At 49.3% G+C, this 19,466-nt stretch overlaps 2 protein-coding genes across 2 annotated transcripts in view; both read right to left on the reverse strand.

The window, feature by feature from the left end:
- The window catches only part of LOC109925503 (nuclear receptor-binding protein 2-like), a 19,523-nt gene extending 17,927 nt beyond the window's left edge, over positions 1-1,596 (reverse strand). The window contains exon 1 of the mRNA XM_048592260.1: positions 1,579-1,596. Within this exon, the coding sequence (XP_048448217.1) occupies positions 1,579-1,596 (18 nt within the window). The remainder of the gene's footprint in view (positions 1-1,578) is intronic.
- Positions 1,597-1,620: 24 nt separating this feature from the next.
- LOC109925400 (nuclear receptor-binding protein 2-like) lies at positions 1,621-19,048 on the reverse strand (the record flags this gene model as incomplete). Its single annotated transcript, XM_048592261.1, has 4 exons — positions 1,621-1,889; positions 9,725-9,748; positions 15,742-15,836; positions 19,008-19,048. Coding segments are annotated over 4 exons (231 nt in total), but the record flags the coding sequence as incomplete, so codon positions are not given.
- Between the last annotated feature and the right edge of the window lie 418 nt (positions 19,049-19,466).

A 19,466-nucleotide genomic window follows, 5' to 3' on the forward strand; every position in this document is an offset into this window, starting at 1 on the left:
ACCGACTGAGTCACAGAGACTGACAGTCGCACACCGACTGAGTCACACAGAGACTGACAGTCGCACACCGACTGACACACAGAGACTGACAGTCGCACACCGATTGACACACAGAGAGACTGACAGTCGCACACCGATTGACACACAGAGACTGACAGTCGCACACCGACTGACACACACAGACCGACCGTCGCACACCGACTGACACACAGAGACTGACAGTCGCACACCAACTGACACACAGAGAGACTGACAGTCGCACACCGACTGACACACAGAGACTGACAGTCGCACACCGACTGACACACAGAGACTGACAGTCGCACACCGACTGACACACAGAGACCGACAGTCGCACACCGACTGAGTCACAGAGACTGACAGTCGCACACCGACTGACACACACAGAGACTGACAGTCGCACACCGACTGACACACAGAGACTGACAGTCGCACACCGATTGACACACAGAGAGACTGACAGTCGCACACCGATTGACACACAGAGACTGACAGTCGCACACCGACTGACACACACAGACCGACCGTCGCACACCGACTGACACACAGAGACTGACAGTCGCACACCGACTGACACACAGAGACTGACAGACACACAGAGATACTGACAGTCGCACACCGACTGACACACAGAGACTGACAGTCGCACACCGACTGACACACAGAGACTGACAGTCGCACACCGACTGACACACAGAGACTGACAGTCGCGCACCGACTGACACACAGTGACTGACAGTCGCGCACCGACTGACACACAGAGAGACTGACAGTCGCACACCAACTGACACACAGAGATTGACAGTCGCACACCGACTGACACACAGACAGACTGACAGTCGCACACCGACTGACACACACAGAGACTGACAGTCGCACACCGACTGAGACTCAGAGACTGACAGTCGCACACCGACTGACACACAGAGATACTGACAGTCGCACACCAACTGACACATAGAGATGGACAGTCGCACACCGACTGACACACAGAGATTGACAGTCGCACACCGACTGACACACAGACAGACTGACAGTCGCACACCGACTGACACACACAGAGACTGACAGTCGCACACCGACTGAGACTCAGAGACTGACAGTCGCACACCGACTGACACACAGAGACTGACAGTCGCACACCGACTGAGTCACAGAGACTGACAGTCACACACTGACTGAGACTCAGAGACTGACAGTCGCACACCGACTGACACACAGAGACTGACAGTCGCGCACCGACTGACATACAGAGACTGACAGTTGCACACCGACTGACACACACAGAGAGACTGACAGTCACACACTGACTGACACACAGTGACTGACAGTCGCGCACCGACTGACACACAGAGACTGACAGTCGCACACCGACTGACACACAGAGACTGACAGTCACACACCGACTGACACACACAGAGAGACTGACAGTCACGCACCGACTGACACACAGAGACTGACAGTCGCGCACCGACTGACACACAGAGACTGACAGTCGCACACCGACTGACACACAGAGACTGACAGTCGCGCACCGACTGACACACAGAGACTGACAGTCGGACCAATAGGCATTTTGATAGATTTGAATGACAGCCAACCAGGGTGTGTAAACAACAAATCATGATCAATGTGAGGGCCCCTGAGACGGTGCAGAGAGATTTCCCAGAATGGTTCCAGGGATGAGGGGCTTCAGTTACTGAGTGAGGTTGGAGAATCTCCTTGGAGCAGGGGGCAGTGAGGGAGATTCGATCGAGGTGTATGAGATTCTGATTGGTACCTGCCTCACAATTCCTCTCAGCTTCTTACCTCCAAGGCACAGATTCCGAACGCAAAAATATCCAGAGCGGTTGTGTCCTTACCCTGACCTAGAAACACAAGGAGGAATAGCAAGAGGCAATGTATGAAAACAGCAAAAAAAGCAAGTTTACCAGCATTTGGTCAATTTCCCTCTAAACCCTTCCTATTCATATACCCATCCAGAAGCCTTTTAAATGCTGTAATCATACCAGCCTCCTCCACTTCCTCTGGCAGCTCATTCCTTACATACACCACCCTCTGTGTCAAAAAGTTGCCCCACAGGTCCCTTTTAAATCTTTCCCCTCTCACCTTAAACCCATGCCCTTTAGTTTTGGTCTCCTCTACCCTAGGGGAAAGGACCTTGGCTACTCACCCTGTCCATGCCCCTCATGATTTTATAAACCTCAATAAGGTCACCCCTCGGCCTCCGACGCTCCTGGGAAAATAGCTCCAGTCTAGGAGACGGTAAAGACTGCAGATGCTGGAAGCCACAGTCTATGGTGTGAGGTTGAAAAAGCACAGCAGGTGAGGCAGCATCAGAGCAGCAAGAATCCTGAGAGAGGGTCTCCACCCAAAACATTGACTTTCCTGCTCCTCTGATGCTGTCTGACCTGCTGTGCTTTTCCAACCTCAGACAATAGCCCCAGCCTATTCAGCCTCTTCCTGTAGCTCAAACCCTCCAACCCTGGCAACATCCTTGTAAATCTTTTCAAGTTTCACAACATCCTTCCTATTGCAGGGAGACCAGAATTATATGCAGTATTCCAATAGTGGCTGAGCCAATGTCCTGTACAGCTGCAACATGACCCTCCCAAATCCTATACTCAATGCACTGACCAATAAGGGCAAGCGTACCGAACACCTTCTTCACCGCCCTGTCTACCTGCGACTCCACTTTCAAGGAACTATGAACCTGCACTCCACGGTCTCTATGTTCAGTAACACTCCCCAGGACCCTACCATGAAGTGTGTAAGTCCTGCCCTGATTTGCCTTTCCAAAATACAGCACCTCACATTTATCTAAAATAAACTCCATCGGCCACTCCTTGGCCCATTGGCCCATCGACCGAGGTCCCTTTGTACTCTGAGGTAACTTCTTTGCTGCCCATAATTTAGGATATCAGGTCGGTATGGATGAGTTGGACCTAAGGGTCTGTTTCTGTGTTGTACATCTCTATGACTCTGTGTGACCATGTGAGTACAGTTATCAATCACAAAGCTCTGGGAGGGTCTTTCCTATGAATAGCGACAGGGGAACTCTGCTCCAAGTGATATCAAAGTAATCGTGGCCTGGTGGGATTACCATGATGCAATATATCCAGAGACCCATGTACTGTCCTGCAGATCCAGGTTCAAATCCTGCCACGGAAGATGGTGGTATTTGAATTAAATGAAAAAAAAATCTGGAATTAAATGATGACCGTGAATCCATTGCCAATTCTTCGGGGAAAAACCCATCTGGTTCACTAATGCCCTTTAGGGAAGGAAACGGCCATCCTTACCTGGTCTGGCCTACATGTGACTCCAGGCCCACAGCAATGTGGTTGACTGTTAAACTGGGCAATAAATAAATGCTGGCCTAGCCAGTGATGCCCTCCCACACAGAGACAAGGAGGGACAGAGAGACACTATTTGACTACAATTGCTGGAAAAACTCAGCAGGCCTGGCAGCATCTGTGGAGAGAAAGCAGAGTTAATGTTTTGGGTCCAGTGACCCTTCTTCACAGCACAGTTTCTAGGGCTTTTGTTTTTGTTTCTGATTTCCAGTTCTTTCAGGTTTTTTTTGTTTATCCAGTCACTCTGAATGGGGCATCTGGTTCTGGTTACTCTGAATATCACGGCCTGCAATATCCCCCACAATTATCATCAGGCCAAGGATCAACTCTGGTTCAATGAAGAGTGTATAAGCCTGCTCTTTGTAAACAGGACAAATCCAACCCGGCCAATTACCGCCCCATCAGTCTCCTCTCGATCATCAGTAAAGTGATGGAAGGTGTCAGTAACAGTGCTATCAAGCAGCACCTGCTCAGAAATAACCTGTTCAGTGATGCCCAGTTTGGAAATAACATTCTTACCTCACAAGTGCCAGGCGATGGTCATCTCCATCTCAACAAGAGAGAATCTAACCACCAGTTCTGTGACATTTGATGGCATCATCACTGAATTTAGCTCTAACTGTGCCCAAGCCTCTTTTCATTTAGTCATGAGATGTGGGTAGTAACGGTCTTGGGTTTGGAAGGTGCTGTCTGAGGATCTTTGGTGAATTTCTGCAGCGCATTTTGTAGATAGTACACACTGCTGCGACTGAGCGTCGGTGGTGGAGGGAGTGGATCTTGAAGGAGGTGTTTGGGATTCTTTGAAGGCAGTTACAGATTTGGCAACCAATCCTTTTTTCTGATTTATCTGAGACAGCAGCATTAATTAATATAAACCTTCTCCAGTAACATTAGCAACCTGCCCACTCCCCACCCCACAAGGAACAGAGTCCCAGCTCCTTTCTGGTATGACCCTTCTACACAGCCCATTTCCCCAAGGACAGTTCCAAGGTCCCACTGATCCAAAGCTCTCTGTCCTGGCCCAACTTTCCTTACACTGATCCCAAGTAATGATCCCAAACTCTGACCTTTCACCCATCCCTGTCCCCAGCTGTAAATGATCAATTCTTCAATGAAGACTCAGTCAGGCTGAGCTCTGTTCCCCTGGGGAGAGCTGTTCCTGCAGCTTCGGGACAAAGTCACATTTCATAGAATCCCTACATTGTGGAAACAGGCCATTTGGCCCATCAAGTCCACAGTGAACCTCCAAAGAACATCCCACCCAGACCTACTGCCCTACCCTATCCCTGTAACCCCACATTTCGTATGGCCATCCACCCTAACCTGTACATCTTCGGACTGTGGGAGGAAACCGGAACACCCGGAGGGAACCCACACAGACACGGGGAGAATGTGCAAACTCAGAGAGTTGCGGAATCGAACCCAGGTGCCTGGCGCTGTGAGGCAGGAGCATTAACCACTGAGCCACCGTGTTACCCATTTACCATCATATTCTGGAGCAAAAAAGTGACGGATCTTCTGCTCTTCCCTGGGACTTCTCAGTGAGGTCTTCGGAGATTCTGCCAGAACTGGGAGCCAAAACGTAAAGATAATTTACCAATAGCCCAAAAATCACAAAGACAGCATCAAAAACCAGTGCTGAATAGATCAGATAACAGAGAGAAAATGAGAGAGGCTGAGAGCGAGGGGTGAGAAAGAGACAGAGGGGAGATGGGGTGCGGGACAGAGAGAGGGAGACAGACAAACAGAGAGGCAGGGACTGAAAGAGACAAAGTCTGAGGCAAACATAGAGATAGAGACAATGAGAGGCAGATAAACAGATGGAGAGAAACAGAAAGAGAAGTAGCAACATGGCTGGAGACATAGACTAAGCAAATGACAGACAGGGAGAGCAAGATAGAGAGAGAGAGTGAGAGACACAGGAAGGACAGAAAGACAGAGTGAGAGACAGAGAGAGAGAATGAAAGGTTGCAGGAGAGGTAGAAAGTGCAGGGAGGAGAGAGAGAGAGATGATGGATTTCATTTGATTATAGTTTTGGATCCTGTTTGATGTCCTTTGTCTTAAGCATTCAATGTTGTTGAGGATATCCATGAGAGAACTGTTCTGAGGAAGGATCACCGGACCCAAAACGTTAACTCTGATTTTTCCTTCACAGATGCTGCCAGACCTGCTGAGCTTTTCCAGCAACTTCTGTTTTAGTTCCACAGAAATCATGGGATTTCTCATCTCTCTGGGAATTACAGAATATGTTCAGAAAGTGGAGTGGATGGTCCCGAGGGATGTGACCTTAATGGATAAGTGAGCAGGTCTGAGGTGCTGCATGCATTAGTCAGTCCTGTCCCTCGTGCTGCTTCACAACAGCAATACACAGACAGAGAGAGGGCTCACCATTTAAACATTTGGGAGTGCCTATTTAAAACAGAGACGACAAAACATTATTTCTCTCAGAGGGTTGAGTGTCTTTAGAATTCCCTTCCTCCAAAAGGAGTGGATGCAGAACCTTTGAATATTTTTAAGGCAGAGGTAGATAGATTCTTGATGACCAAGACGGTGACAGATTATTAGGGATATAGAGTCAAGGTTAAAATGAGGGTCAGCCATGGTCTAATAGAATGGTGGAACAGGATCAAAGGGCTGAGTGGCCTCTTTTCGATTATACAAACAAGGATCGAGAGTAGACTGATGGGGCAGTAATTGGCCGGGTTGGATTTGTCCTGCTTTTTGTGTACAGGACATACCTGGGCAATTTTCCACATTGTCAGGTAGATGCCAGGGCTGTAACTGTACTGGAACAGCTTGGCTCGGGGAACGGCAAGTTCTGGAGAACAAGTCTTCAGTACCATTGCCGGAATGTTGTCAGGGCCCGTAGCCTCTGCAATATCCAATGTCTTAAAACTTTTCTTGATATCACATGGAGTGAATCAAATTGGCTGAAGACTGGTATCTGTGACGCTGGGGACTACTGGAGGAGGGAGAGATGGATCATCCACTCAGCACTTCTGGTTGAAGATTGCTGCGAATACTTCAGCCTTGTCTTTTGCCCTGATGTGCTGGGCTCTTCCATCATTGAGGATGGGGATTTTTGTGGAGCCTCCTCCTCCAGTGAGTTGTCCAGTCACAATTAGACACAAAAGTATGGAAAGTAGGTGCAGGAGCAGGCCATTCGGCCCTTCAAAGAACAAAGAACAAAGAAAATTACAGCACAGAAACAGGCCCTTCGGCCCTCCAAGCCTGCGCCGATCCAGATCCTCTATCTAAACCTGCCGCCTATTTTCCAAGGATCAGAATCTCTCTGCTCCCTGCCCATTCATGTATCTGTCTAGATATATCTTAAATGACACTATCGTGCCCGCCTCTACCACCTCCGCTGGCAACGCGTTCCAGGCACCCACCACCCTCTGCGTAAAGAACTTTCCACGCGTATCTCCCTTAAACTTTTCCCCTCTCACCTTGAAATCGTGACCCCTAGTAATTGAGTCCCCCACTCTGGGAAAAAGCTTCTTGCTATCCACCCTGTCTATACCTCTCATGATTTTGTAGACCTCAATCAGGTCCCCCCTCAACCTCTGTCTTTCTAATGTAAATAATCCTAATCTACTCAACCTCTCTTCATAGCTAGCGCCCTCCATACCAGGCAACATCCTGGTGAACCTCCTCTGTACCCTCTCCAAAGCATCCACATCCTTTTGGTAATGTGGCAACCAGAACTGTACGCAGTATTCCAAATGTGGTCGAACCAAAGAGCCTGCTCTGTCATTTAACATGACCATGGAGGCAGTAAGGACGGCAGATGCTGGAAGCGAGAGTCAATAAACGTGGAGCTGGAAAAGCACAGCCGGTTAGACAGCATCCGAGGAGCAGGAAAGTCAACGTTTTGGGCCAAAACTCTTTGTCAGGACTGAGAAGGGGGAGGGGAGCCCAGAAATAAATAGAGGGGTGGGTGTGGGGGTGGCGTGGGGTTGGGGGGACGGTAGGTTAGATGGTGATATGTAGATGCAGGTAGATGGTGATTGTGGTTGATCAGTGGGAAGGGTGGAGTAGATAGGTGGGTCAGAAGATGGACAGGTTGGGGGAGAAGAGATTGGTGATGGAGGTAGGGCATCACCATCTTCAAAGTCTCTCTACCCTCAACCTGTCCATCTTCCCACTCACCTACCCTCCACCCAGCCCCATCCCCCTCCCTATATTTATTTCTGGGCTCCCCTCCCCAGTCCTGACTAAGGGTTTTGGCCCGAAACATTGACTTCCTGCTCCTGGGATGCTGTCTGACCTGCTGTGCTTTTCCAGCTCCACATTTATTGACTCCACATGAACCTGGCTGATCATCCAACTGAGTCCCCTGTTCCTGCTTTCTCTCCATACCCCTGGGTCCCATTAGCCCTAAGAACTATATCTAACTCTTTCTTGAAAATACTCAATGCTTTAACCTCAGCTGCATTCCCTGGCAGTGAATTCCCCACTCTCTGGCTGAAGGTATTTCTCCTCATCTCTGTCTGAAATGGTTCACCCTGTATCCTTAGACTATGACCACTGGTTCTGGAACATAGCAACATAGAAAGTAGGTGCGGGAGTAAGCCAATTCGGCCCTTTAAGACTGCACCATCTTTCAGTGTGATCGTGGCTGATCCTGCAACCTCAGTATCCCATTCCCACCCTCTCCCCATATCCCTTGATCCCTTTAGCAGCAGGGTCACGACCAGCTCCCTCTTGAATATATCTAATGAACTGGCCCCAATAGCTTCCTGTGGGAGAGAATTCCTCAGGTTCACAACTCTCTGGGTGAAGAAATTCTTCCTCATCTCAATCCTGAATGGCTTACCCCTTATTCTTAGAATATCAGGAACATCCTTCATTCCTGCATTTACACTGCCTAGCCTTGTTAGAATTTTACAGGTTTCTATGAGACCGCCCCGTCCCCCCAACCCACCCCCACATTCTTCTAAACTCCCGTGAGTATGGTCCCAACTGATTCAGTCTCTCCTCATATGTCAGTCCTGCCACCCCAGGAATCAGTCTGGTAAACCCTTCACTGCACTCCCTCCATCACCAGAGCATCCCCTCGATAAGGAAACTAAACCTGCAGACAATACTCCAGATGTGGTTTCACCAAGGCCCTGTATAACCGCACATCCCTGCTCCTGCCCTCAAAACCTCTCACAATGAAGGCCAACATACCATTTACCTTCTTCACCACCTGCTGCACCTGCATGCTTACTTACAGTCCCAGCACCGATCTGAACCATTAGTGTGTACTGTGCATAGCTGGGTACCCCACTAGTCACTGCCTGTGACTTGGGTAAAAGACCTGGTTAGTCCTACTGTCTGTCTCCTGTTTACCAACTCAGTTCTCTCTCCATCTCAGTACACAACCCCAATTCCACCCACTTTCATTTTACACAATAATCTCTAATATGTCACTTTGTCAAAAGCTTTATGAAAGTCCAAGTCAACCATGAGTTCCACGTGATCAGTTCCACTAGTTACATCCTCAAAGAATTCCAGTCGATTTGTCGAGCCTGATTTCCCTTTGGTAAATCCATGCTGACTGTCCAATCTTGTCACTGTTTTCCAAGCGCTTTGCTGCTAAATCTTTTATAATGGACTCGAGTATACTCCCACAATCAATGGGGAGGTGATGGCCTAGTGGTATTATCGTTGGACTGTTAACCCAGAGACCCAGATAACATTCTAGGGACCCAGGTTCAGATCCTGCCACAGCAGATGGTGGAATTTGAATTCAATAAAATATCTGGAATTAAGGATTTAATGATGACCATGAATCCATTGTCGATTGTTGGAAAAACCCACCTGTTTCACTAATGCCCTTTAGGGAAAGAAACTGGCATCCTTACCTGGTCCGGCCTACATGTGACTCCAGGCCCACAGCAATGTGGTTGACTCTGAGCAATTCAGGATGGGCAATAAATACTGCCTAGACAGTGACACCCTCATTCTGTTCATGAATAAAGGATTGTCTGACTCTATGGTCTGTAATTTCTTGATTACATGTTACCTTTTTTAAATAGAGGAGTTACATTAGCTCCCCTCCAATCTGTCAGAACTGTTTCAGACTCTATCGAATCTTGGACAATGACCACCAACGCAGCCATTATTTCTAGAGTATTCCCTTCAATACTCTGGGATGAGGTTTATCAGGTCCTCAAGACTTTTCAGTTTTTAAACCCATTAATTTCCCGGTACAATTTCCTCACTAATTGTGGGGGATCTGCCAATCAACAGTGATTCCCTCACCACCAATGAAGAGTCAGAAATCTGAGAATCCCAGTGAAGAAGTGAGCATGAATAAACACATAAATAAATACTGTGTCTGAATAAAGAGACTTACCATTGGCAAACATCCTGTGCCAGACTGGGACATCATCGGAGAGTCCGGGAATATCAGCAGATCATAGGGAGGGAGGGAGAGAGGTGGGGGGGAGGGGAGAGATAGAGAGAGAGAGAGAGAGGGAGAGGGAGAGGGAGAGACAGAGACAAAGGGAGACAGAGAGAGAGAAAACAGATGGGAGGGAGAGAGAGAAAGACGGGGGGAGAGAGAGAGAGAGCGAAAGGGGGGGAAGACACAGAGAGAGAGAAACAGATGGAGACAAACACAGAGAGAGAGAGGGAGACAGAGACAGGTACACACAGACAGAGAGAGAGCCAGAGGGAAAGATGGATAGAGAGAGAGAGATACAGGGAAACAGAGAGAGAGAATCAGAGTGAGAGAGGGAGAGACAGAGCGAGGGAGAGAGAGTAAGAGAGATGGAGAGAGAGAGGGGTGACAGAAAGACAGAATGAGAGAGAGATGTGGGAGAGACAGCGAGAGACGCAGAGAGGCAGAAAGAATGGGAGAGAGGGAAAAAGAGAGAGGGAGAGAGACAGATGGAGATGAGTAAACGTACAAGTATTTCACTGGGTTATTTTCCTGATGGTTTATGTTTTGACTGGGTTTCAGTGAGTGAGCGTGAGGGTGAGGGTAATGGTGAGGGTGAGGAGGAGGGTAAATCATTGACCAGTTCTGAGCACAGACTGGGACAGGCCAGGAGGAACAGCTGGGTATGACAGGCCTGAGGGAGCCAAGTCACTCCCATCCCATTGGATCCTGCCCGACTGGATCCCGCCCCATTGGATCCTGCCCGACTGGATCCTGCCCCACTGGATCCCGCCCAACTGGATCCAGTTTCAGTTCGGCATCTCTCCCAAAATGAGGGTGCAGTTGTGTGGAATTCTAACTGAGGAACGTTCTAACCCATGTGAGCTGGGGTTCTCCATCAGACCCACTGAAGGGGGTAAATGTGTGACTATTAGGCCCTGTCCTTTCCCCTCAGTTCGGGCACAGTCAGGTGAACAGACTGTGTTTACATGTTGATGTAATTTGCTGACAACGATCCTTAAAAAAACAGTTTGTTTGTAGCCTCAAAGGAGCTCTGTCCCAAAAATTAAAATGTCAGAAGATTTTTGTAAATTTAACTGGGAATACTTCTTTGTGGGGGAATGAAGGTACACAGGCCGTGTGGGCTGTCCTAGGGCTTGTTGGATGGGCTGAAGGGCCTGCATGGTCCTGTTCCCCGATCCCTGGTAGGACCAGGGGGCATAGTCTTGGAGTAAAGGGGCACCAATTTAACACCGAAATGGGGAGGAATTTCTTCTCCCAGAGGGTTGAGAGTCTTTGGAACTCCTTGTCACAGAGATCTGTGGGGGCAGAGACCTTGTGGATATTTTAGGCTGGGATCAACAGATTCTTGATCAGTCAGGGGATCGAGGATGATGGGGAAAGGGCAGGAAAGTGGAGCAGGCTGAGTGGCCTCCTCCTGTTTCTATTTCTGATGGTGTCCTCCTGTGGAACCCCAGCTCCTCTGTGCTGCCTGCGTTGCGGGTGTAAACTGCTGGCAACAGCTCCCTGTTAACAGCTGCTCTTCCTGATACAGCTGGGGTGAGGGGGGGCATTGGAGTGCACACGGCTCCTCACAACAAGTTGACTGTGTCCCAGACCCCAATCAGGTCCTACCTAGAGACAGGTAGCTTCTGGAAGGAGTTACATAGACCCGAGAGTGTATGAGCAGGAGGTTGTGTGTCATCGCTGAGGCTGTGGAACCAGAGAATGGCAGCGTGAGCAGGAGCAGAGTGAGCTGCTATAAAGGTATCATTGGCTGGTCGTTGTCTGGGTGCAGAGATGTTCTAGCTCCTTCCTCTGGTTCCTGAATGTGAGCCTCAGCTCCTCAGCACTGACACAGAGCTGTCCTCTGTCCCCAAGGAGTCTGTATCTCTATGACAGCCGTCTGTCACCCATGGACAGGTGACTGGGAGAGTCACCCACACCACAAGGTGAACCATCTGCTGCCCAATCAGGGACCCAGATCCCTCCAACCTACCGACAGTCAGGGTGGCAGTGTCAGGCTGCCCAGGAGGACCAGTGGATTGTCCAGGAGAGCGGGTTTATCCCCCAGGGACCAAGCAGGAGTCTGGGACACTTGACCCTGATGGAGAGAACCTCAGACAGGATCCCTCAGCACCTACACCAGAGAGAGCCAGATCGAGCCTGAGCCCTGAATGTGTCTGGATGTGAAGCAAGGGGCTGCTCTCTCTCATACAGGGCTGTTTCCAGACTCCCCAGCAAGGAGAGGGGGCGGGGGAAGGGTAAAGGTGGAGGGGGTGACTGGAGGAGTTGCGGGAGGGTAGGAGATGAGGGGTGAGGGAAGGAGGCAAGGGGCTGGTGTGTAGGGAGTGGAACCCTCATTCAGATCCTGCAGGAGTGCACTCCCAGGACCTCAGGCATTGCCATTCGTCAGTAACCTCCCCGCAGCTTTGCTCTCTCTCCATACGCCCACCCCCCCACCCCACCCCACCCCCAGCAGGGCTGTGTCCTCCTCAGGCTGACCAAGTTGTGACTCCAGGTCCAGCATCTGCTTCTCCAACTCCTCGATCCTGGAGTTCTGTCTCTTGTTCTGCTGGCAGAGTCTGGCCCACATTCCTGTGTAGCCTCATGGAGGGGAAAAACCTCAGCGGGTCATTCAATCCTCAAGCCCCTTAGCAATGATAGGGCAGGCTCGGCATCAGGGGAACATCCATTGCCTTCCTCAGCAGACTCCCAACACCTCATCGACACAGACCTTCCTGACCCCGAGCACACAGGACTATGTCATTGGCACCCAAACAGGGAGGAAATGGGGTAGGTGAGCAGGGAGGCAGGTGGGTGAGAGCGGAGTAGGGTGTGTGAGGGGGTTAATAATTGGGTAGGTGAGGGGGATAAAGGGGTAGGTGAAGAGAGAGTGGTGTAGATGAGGGGGGATTGGGGTAGGTGAGGAGGGAATGGGGTAGGTGAAGGGAGGGTGGGGTAGGTAAGGAGGGAATGGAGTAGGTGAAGGGTGAATGGCGTAGGTGAGGGGGTAATGTGGTGGATGAGGGGTAACGTGATAGGTGAGGGGTAATGTGGTAGGTGAATGGGTAATGGGTAGGTGAGGAGAGGATGGGGTAGGTGAGGGGATGTGGGATGTGTGTGGGGGTAATGGGGTGGGTGAGGGGGTAATATAGAACATAGAACATAGGTCAGTACAGCACAGTACGGGCCCTTCGGCCCACAATGTTGTGCCGAACTTTTACCATAAATCTAAGGTCTATCCAACCTCCACCGCTACCTTATTCTATCATCCATATGCCTATTGAAGAGCCGCTTAAATGCCCCTAATGAGGCCGACTCCACTACCCTCTCCAGCAATGCATTCAATGCCCCTACCACTCTCTGAGGAAAGAACCTACCTCTGACGTCTCCCCTATATCTACCTCTACTCACTTTAAAACTATGCCCCTTCGTAATAGCTACCTCCACCCGAGGAAAAAGTCTCTGGCTGTCTACTCTATCTATACCTCTGATCATCTTGTACACCTCTATCAAGTCACCTCTCATCCTTCTTCGTACTAAAGAGAAAAGCCCTAGCTCTCTCAACCTGTCCCCATAAGACCTTCCCTCCATTCCAGGCAACATCCGGGTAAATCTCCTCTGCACCTTTTCCAACGCTTCCACATCTTTCCTGTAATGAGGCGACCAGAACTGGACACAATACTCCAGATGTGGCCGAACCAGGCTTTTGTATAGCTGGAGCATAACTTCACGGCTCTTGAACTCAATCCCTCTATTAATGAAAGCTAACACACCATACGCCTTCTTAACAACTCTATCCACCTGGGTGGCAGCTTTCAGGGAACTGTGGACATGAACCCCAAGATCCCTTTGCTCCTCCACACTGCCAAGAATCTTTCCGTTAACCCTGTATTCTGCTTTCAAGTTTGTCCTTCCAAAATGAATCACCTCACACTTTTCAGGGTTAAACTCCATCTGCCACTTCTCAGCCATCACTTCTCAGCCCAGCTCTGCATCCTATCAATGTCCCTTTGTAACCTAGAACAGCCCTCCGCACTGTCCACAACGTGACCCACCTTCATATTGTCCCCAAACTTACTAATCCACCTTCCACTCCATCATCCAAATCATTTACAAAAATCACAAATAGAAGAGGACCCAGAACAGATCCTTGTGGAACACCACTCGTAACACCACTTGTAACTGAGCACCATGTTGAATATTTTCCGTCCACTACCACCCTTTGTCTTCTAAGGGTCAGCTAATTCTGAATCCAATCTGCCACATTTCCCCCTGTCCCATGCCTCCTTACCTTCTGCATGAGCCTACCATGGGGAACCTTATCAAACGCCTTACTTAAATCCATGTATACCACATCCACTGCTCTACCTTCATCCACGTGTTTGGTCACCTCTTCAAAGAATTCAATAAGGTTTGTGAGGCATGATCTACCCCTCAAATCGATGCTGACTGTCATGAATCAAACTGTGCCTTTCCAAGTGATCATAAATCCTATCTCTCAGAGCCCTTTCCAATAATTTGCCCACCACTGATGTAAGACTAACTGGCCTGTAATTTCCGGGGTTATCCCTATTCCCTTTTTTGAGCAAGGGAATGACGTTCGCCTCTCTCCAATCTTCCGGCACTATACCCGTGGACAGTGAGGATGAAAAGATCATCGCCAAAGGCCCTGCGATCTCTTCCCTCGCTTCCCATAGAATCCTTGGATAAATCCCATCAGGCTCGGGGGACTTATCTATCTTCAAGTTCCTGAAAATTCCGAGCATATCTTCCTTACTAACATCGACCTCCTCTAGCCTACCAGCCTGTTTCACACTGTCCTCCTCTACAACTAGGACCCTCTCAGTTGTGAATACTGAAGAAAATTATTCATTAAGGACCTCTTCTATCTCTTTAGGCTCCGTGCACAAATTCCCTTTACAATCCTTGATCAGCCCTACCCTTTCTCTGGTCATTCTCTTATTTCTCATGTACGTGTAAAAAGCCTTGGAGTTTTCCTTGATCCTATCTGCCAAGGTTTTCTCATGCCCCCTTATAGCTCTCCTAAGCCTTTTCTTCAGTTCCTTCCCGGCTAACTTGTATCCCTCTAAAGCCTTCCCCGTTCCTTGTTTCCTAAACCTTACATAAGCATCCTTCTTCCTCTTAACGAGTCATTCGACCTCTCCTGTGAACCATGGCTCCCTCACTCGACCGCATCTTCCCTGCCTGCTAGGGACAAACATATTGAACACACACAGTATGCATTCCTTAAACAATCTCCACATTTCTGTGGTGCTTTTCCCTGACAGCATCTGTTCCCACTTTATGTTACCCAGTTCTTGCCGAACAGAATTGAAATTACCCTTCCCCCAATCATAAACCTTATCCTGCTGTATGTACCTGTCCTTTTCCATGACTATTGTAAAAGTAACAGTTATGATCGCTACTGCCAAAATGCTCTCCTCCCAACAGGTCTAACACTTGGCCCGGTTCATTGCCAAGCACCAAATCCAAAGTGACCTCTCCTTATGTTGGTCTATCTACATACTGTGTCAGGAATCCTTCCTGAACACACTGGACAAAATCCGCTCCATCTAAACTATTACAACTAAAATGTTTCCAATCAATATTTGGAAAGTTGAAGTCACCCATGACTACAACCCTGTAACTTCTGCACCTTTCCAGTACCTGCCTCCCAATCCACTCCTCCACTTCTCTGCAACTATTAGGGGGTCTGTAAAAAAACCTCCAACAAAGTGACTGCTCCTTTCGTGTTCCTGACTTCAACCCAAACTGACTGAATAGACATATCATTCTCGAACTGCCTTTCAGTAGCTACTATACTAGCCCTGACTAGCGATGCCACTCCCCTGCCTCTCTTTTTTTGGGTAATGGGGGCTGAGGTGGTAATAGGGTGGGTGAGGGGATAGTGGGGTGGGTGAGGGGGTAGTGGGGCGGGTGAGGGGGTAATGGGCGGGTGAGGGGGGGCAGACTGCATATATTACCTGATCCGATCTTGATGAGACCATTGTGTTGAATGAAGATGGTGTCACAGGTCAGTGTCCCATGAATGAGGGGGGGCTCCCAGGCATGTAGATAACTGAGGGATTGGATACAAATTCAGACATTAATCCATCACCCCACCCCAGGGAACAGAACACTCCCCACACTCTATCTCCCTGATTGTACAATACACAGTGAAAAAGCCCACCCGACACTCAATACAATATTCACTCCGGGACCTGGGTGTCACTGGCTGGGTCAGCATTTATTGCCCATCCCTAGTTGCCCCTTGAGAAGGTGGTGGTGAGCTGCCTTCTTGAACCGCTGCAGTCCTCCTGCTGTAGGTTGGCCCACAATGCCCTGAGGGAGGGAATTCCAGGATTTTGACCCAGTGACAGTGAAGGAATGGCAATATATTTCCAAGTCAAGATGGTGAGTTACTTGGAGGGGAATTTGGAGGTGATGGTGTTCCCATGTATCTGCTGCCCTTGTCCTTCTGGATGGGAGTGGTTGTGGGTTTGGAAGGTGCTGTCTGAGGATCTTTGGTGAATTTCTGCAAAGCATCTTGTAGATCGTACACACTGCTGCTACTGAGCGTCGGTGATGGAGGGAGTGGATGCTTGTGGATGTGGTGCCAATCAAGCGGCTGCTTTGTCCTGGATGGTGTCAAACTTCTTGAGTGTTGTTGGGGCTACACCCATCCAGACAAGTGGGGAGTATTCCATCACACTCCTGACTTGTGCCTTGTAGATGGTGGGACAGGCTTTGGGGAGTCAGGAGGTGAGTTACTCGCTGCAGGATTCCCAGCTTCTGGCCTGCTCTTGTAGCCACTGTGTTAATGTGGTGAGTCCAGTTGAGTTTCTGGTCAATGGTAACCACCAGGATGTTGATAGTGGGGGATTCAGTGATGGTAACACCATTGAGTGTCAAGGGGCAGTGGTTAGATTGTCTCTCATTGGTGATGGTCATAGCCTGGCATTTGTGTGGCGTGAATGTCACTTTCCACTTGTCAGCCTGAGTCTGGATATTGTCCAGATCTTGTTGCATTTGAACATGGACTGCTTCAGTATCTGAGGAGTCACGAATGGTGCTGAACATTGTGCAATCATTGGCGAACATCCCCACTTCTGACCTTATGATGGAGGGAAAGTCATTGATGAAGCAGCTGAAGATGGTTGGGCTGAGGACACTCCCTTGAGGAACTCCTGCAGAGATGTCCTGGAGCTGAGATGATTGACCTCCCACAACCACAACCATCTTCCTATGTGTCAGGTATGACTCCAACCACTGGAGCGTTTGCCCCCTGATACCCATTGATTCCAGTTTTGCTCGGGCTCCTAGATGCCACATTTGCTTGAATGCAGCCTTGATGCCAAGGGCTGTCACTCCCACCTCACCTCTGGAATTCAGCTCTTTTGTCCATGTTTGAACTAAGGCCGTAATGAGGTCAGGAGCTGAGTGGCCCTGGCAGAACCCAAACTGGGCGTCACTGAGCAGGTTATTGCTGAGCAGGTGCTGCTTGATAGCGCTGTTACTGACACCTTCCATCACTTTACTGATGATCGAGAGGAGGCTGATGGGGCGGTAATTGGCCGGGTTGGATTTGTCCTGTTTTTTGTGTATAGGACAAACTGGGCAATTTTCCACCTTGTCGGTTAGATACCAGTGTTGTAACTGCACTGGAACAGCTTGGCTCCGGGAGCGGCAAGTTCACACAAGTAATCCTGTTTGGTGGCTTCACCAGGTTGATACCTCATCTTTAGGTATGCCTGATGCTGCTCCTGGCATGCCCTCCTGCATTCTCCATTGAACCAGGGTTGATCCCCTGGCTTGATGGTAATGGTTGAGTGGGGGATATACCGGGCCATGAGGTTACAGATTGTGCTGGAGTACAATTCTGCTACTGTTGATGGCCCTTAGCACCTCATGGATGCCCAGTCTTGAGTTGCTAGATCTGTGCGAAGTCTGTCCCATTGAGCACGGTAATAGTGCCACACAACACGATGGAGGTTGTTCTCAATGTGAAGTCGGGACTTTGTTTCCACAAGGACTGTGCGATGGTCACTCTTAGCGTTACTGTCATGGACAGATACATCTGCAGTTGGCAGATTGGTAAGGATGAGGTCAAATATGTGTTTCCCTCTTGTTGGTTCCCTCACCACCTGCCGCAGACCCAGTCTAACAGCTATGTCCTCTAGGACCCAACCAGCTTGATCAGTAATACTGTTGCCGAGCCACTCTTGGTGGTGGACATTTACATTTTATTTGAAGGATTTATTCACAGGATATGGGCTTTATTCACTGGATCACCATTTGTTACCCCCCACAAAGGGCAGTTCAGAGTCATATTGCTGTCATGAGCAGACCAGGTAAGGATGGCAGACATCATTCTCTAAAGGCTATGAGTGAAGGAGGTTTTTTTTTTCAAACAATCAACAAATGTTACATGGTCATCATTAGATTGTTAATTCCTGAATTTTATTTAGGGGCAGCACAGTGGCTCAGTGGTTAGCATTGCTGCCTCACAGCATCAGGGACCCGGGTTTGATTCCACCCTTGGGCGACTGTCTGTGTGGAGTTTACAAGTTCTCCTTTTATCTGCTCCAGTTCCCTCCCACTGCCCAAATATGGGCAGGCTGGGTGGATTTGCGATGAAAAATGTAGGGTTTCAGGGATAGGGATTCTCTTTGAAGAGCTGGGATGGGTTGAATGGCCTGCTTCCACACTGTAGGGATTCTTCTGAATTCAAATTCCACCAGCTGTTGCGGCAGGATTTGAACCTGTGTCCCTAGAACATTTTCTGACTGTCTGGATTAATATTCTGGCAATAATACCACTGGGCCATCGCTCCTCTTCTGCTATTTTGCCTTCTGTTCTTACAATCATCAGAGTTTCTAGCTTCCAGATAATCTAGCACACAGCCCTGACAAACTCCTGCAGAGATGTCCTGGAGCTGAGATGACTGACCCCAAACAACCACGACTATCAAAGTCAGATAATTTAGAAGGACAGACCTGAACCTAATCTTTACAGGATTCAGAACATTCTGGAAGCACCCAGCTGATCATGTGTCTCCAAATCAACACCCGCTCTCCCAGTTTGTTCTCATATCCATGACCAAAGTGAATGGCCACAGTATATGGGGCTATCAGGCAGAGAGGGAGGAGAGTTACAGACAGACCAGGATGTACCTGCTGCATTGCTGCCCGGGGATGTCTGCTGGAGAATCTGTCAGACCCAACAAAGAGAAAGAAGACAAATGACTAACCTGAGAGCAGATAGGATCTGGGTACACCATCGTCGCCAGGCCTGTGGGCAGGAACACAGAGAGGAGGCAAAGGATGCAGAGACAGAGACACTCTCACACACACTCCCTCCCTCCCTCTGTCTCTCACACACACTCCCTCCCTCCCTCTGTCTCTCACACACACTCACTCCCTCCCTCTGTCTCTCACACACACTCACTCCCTCCGTCTCTCACACACACTCCCTCCCTCCCTCTGTCTCTCACTCACACTCCCTCCCTCCCTCTGTCTCTCACACACACACACTCCCTCCATCTCACACACACACACTCCCTCCATCTCACACACACACACACACACACACTCTCCCTCTCACACACACACACACAATCTACCACACACACACACACACACACACTCTCCTTCTCACATTCACACACACACACACACACACACACACTCTCCTTCTCACATTCACACAC

Source organism: Rhincodon typus, unplaced genomic scaffold (genome assembly GCF_021869965.1).
Source record: "Rhincodon typus isolate 14 unplaced genomic scaffold, sRhiTyp1.1 hic_rhity00000905, whole genome shotgun sequence".
NCBI classification, from domain to species: domain Eukaryota; kingdom Metazoa; phylum Chordata; class Chondrichthyes; order Orectolobiformes; family Rhincodontidae; genus Rhincodon; species Rhincodon typus.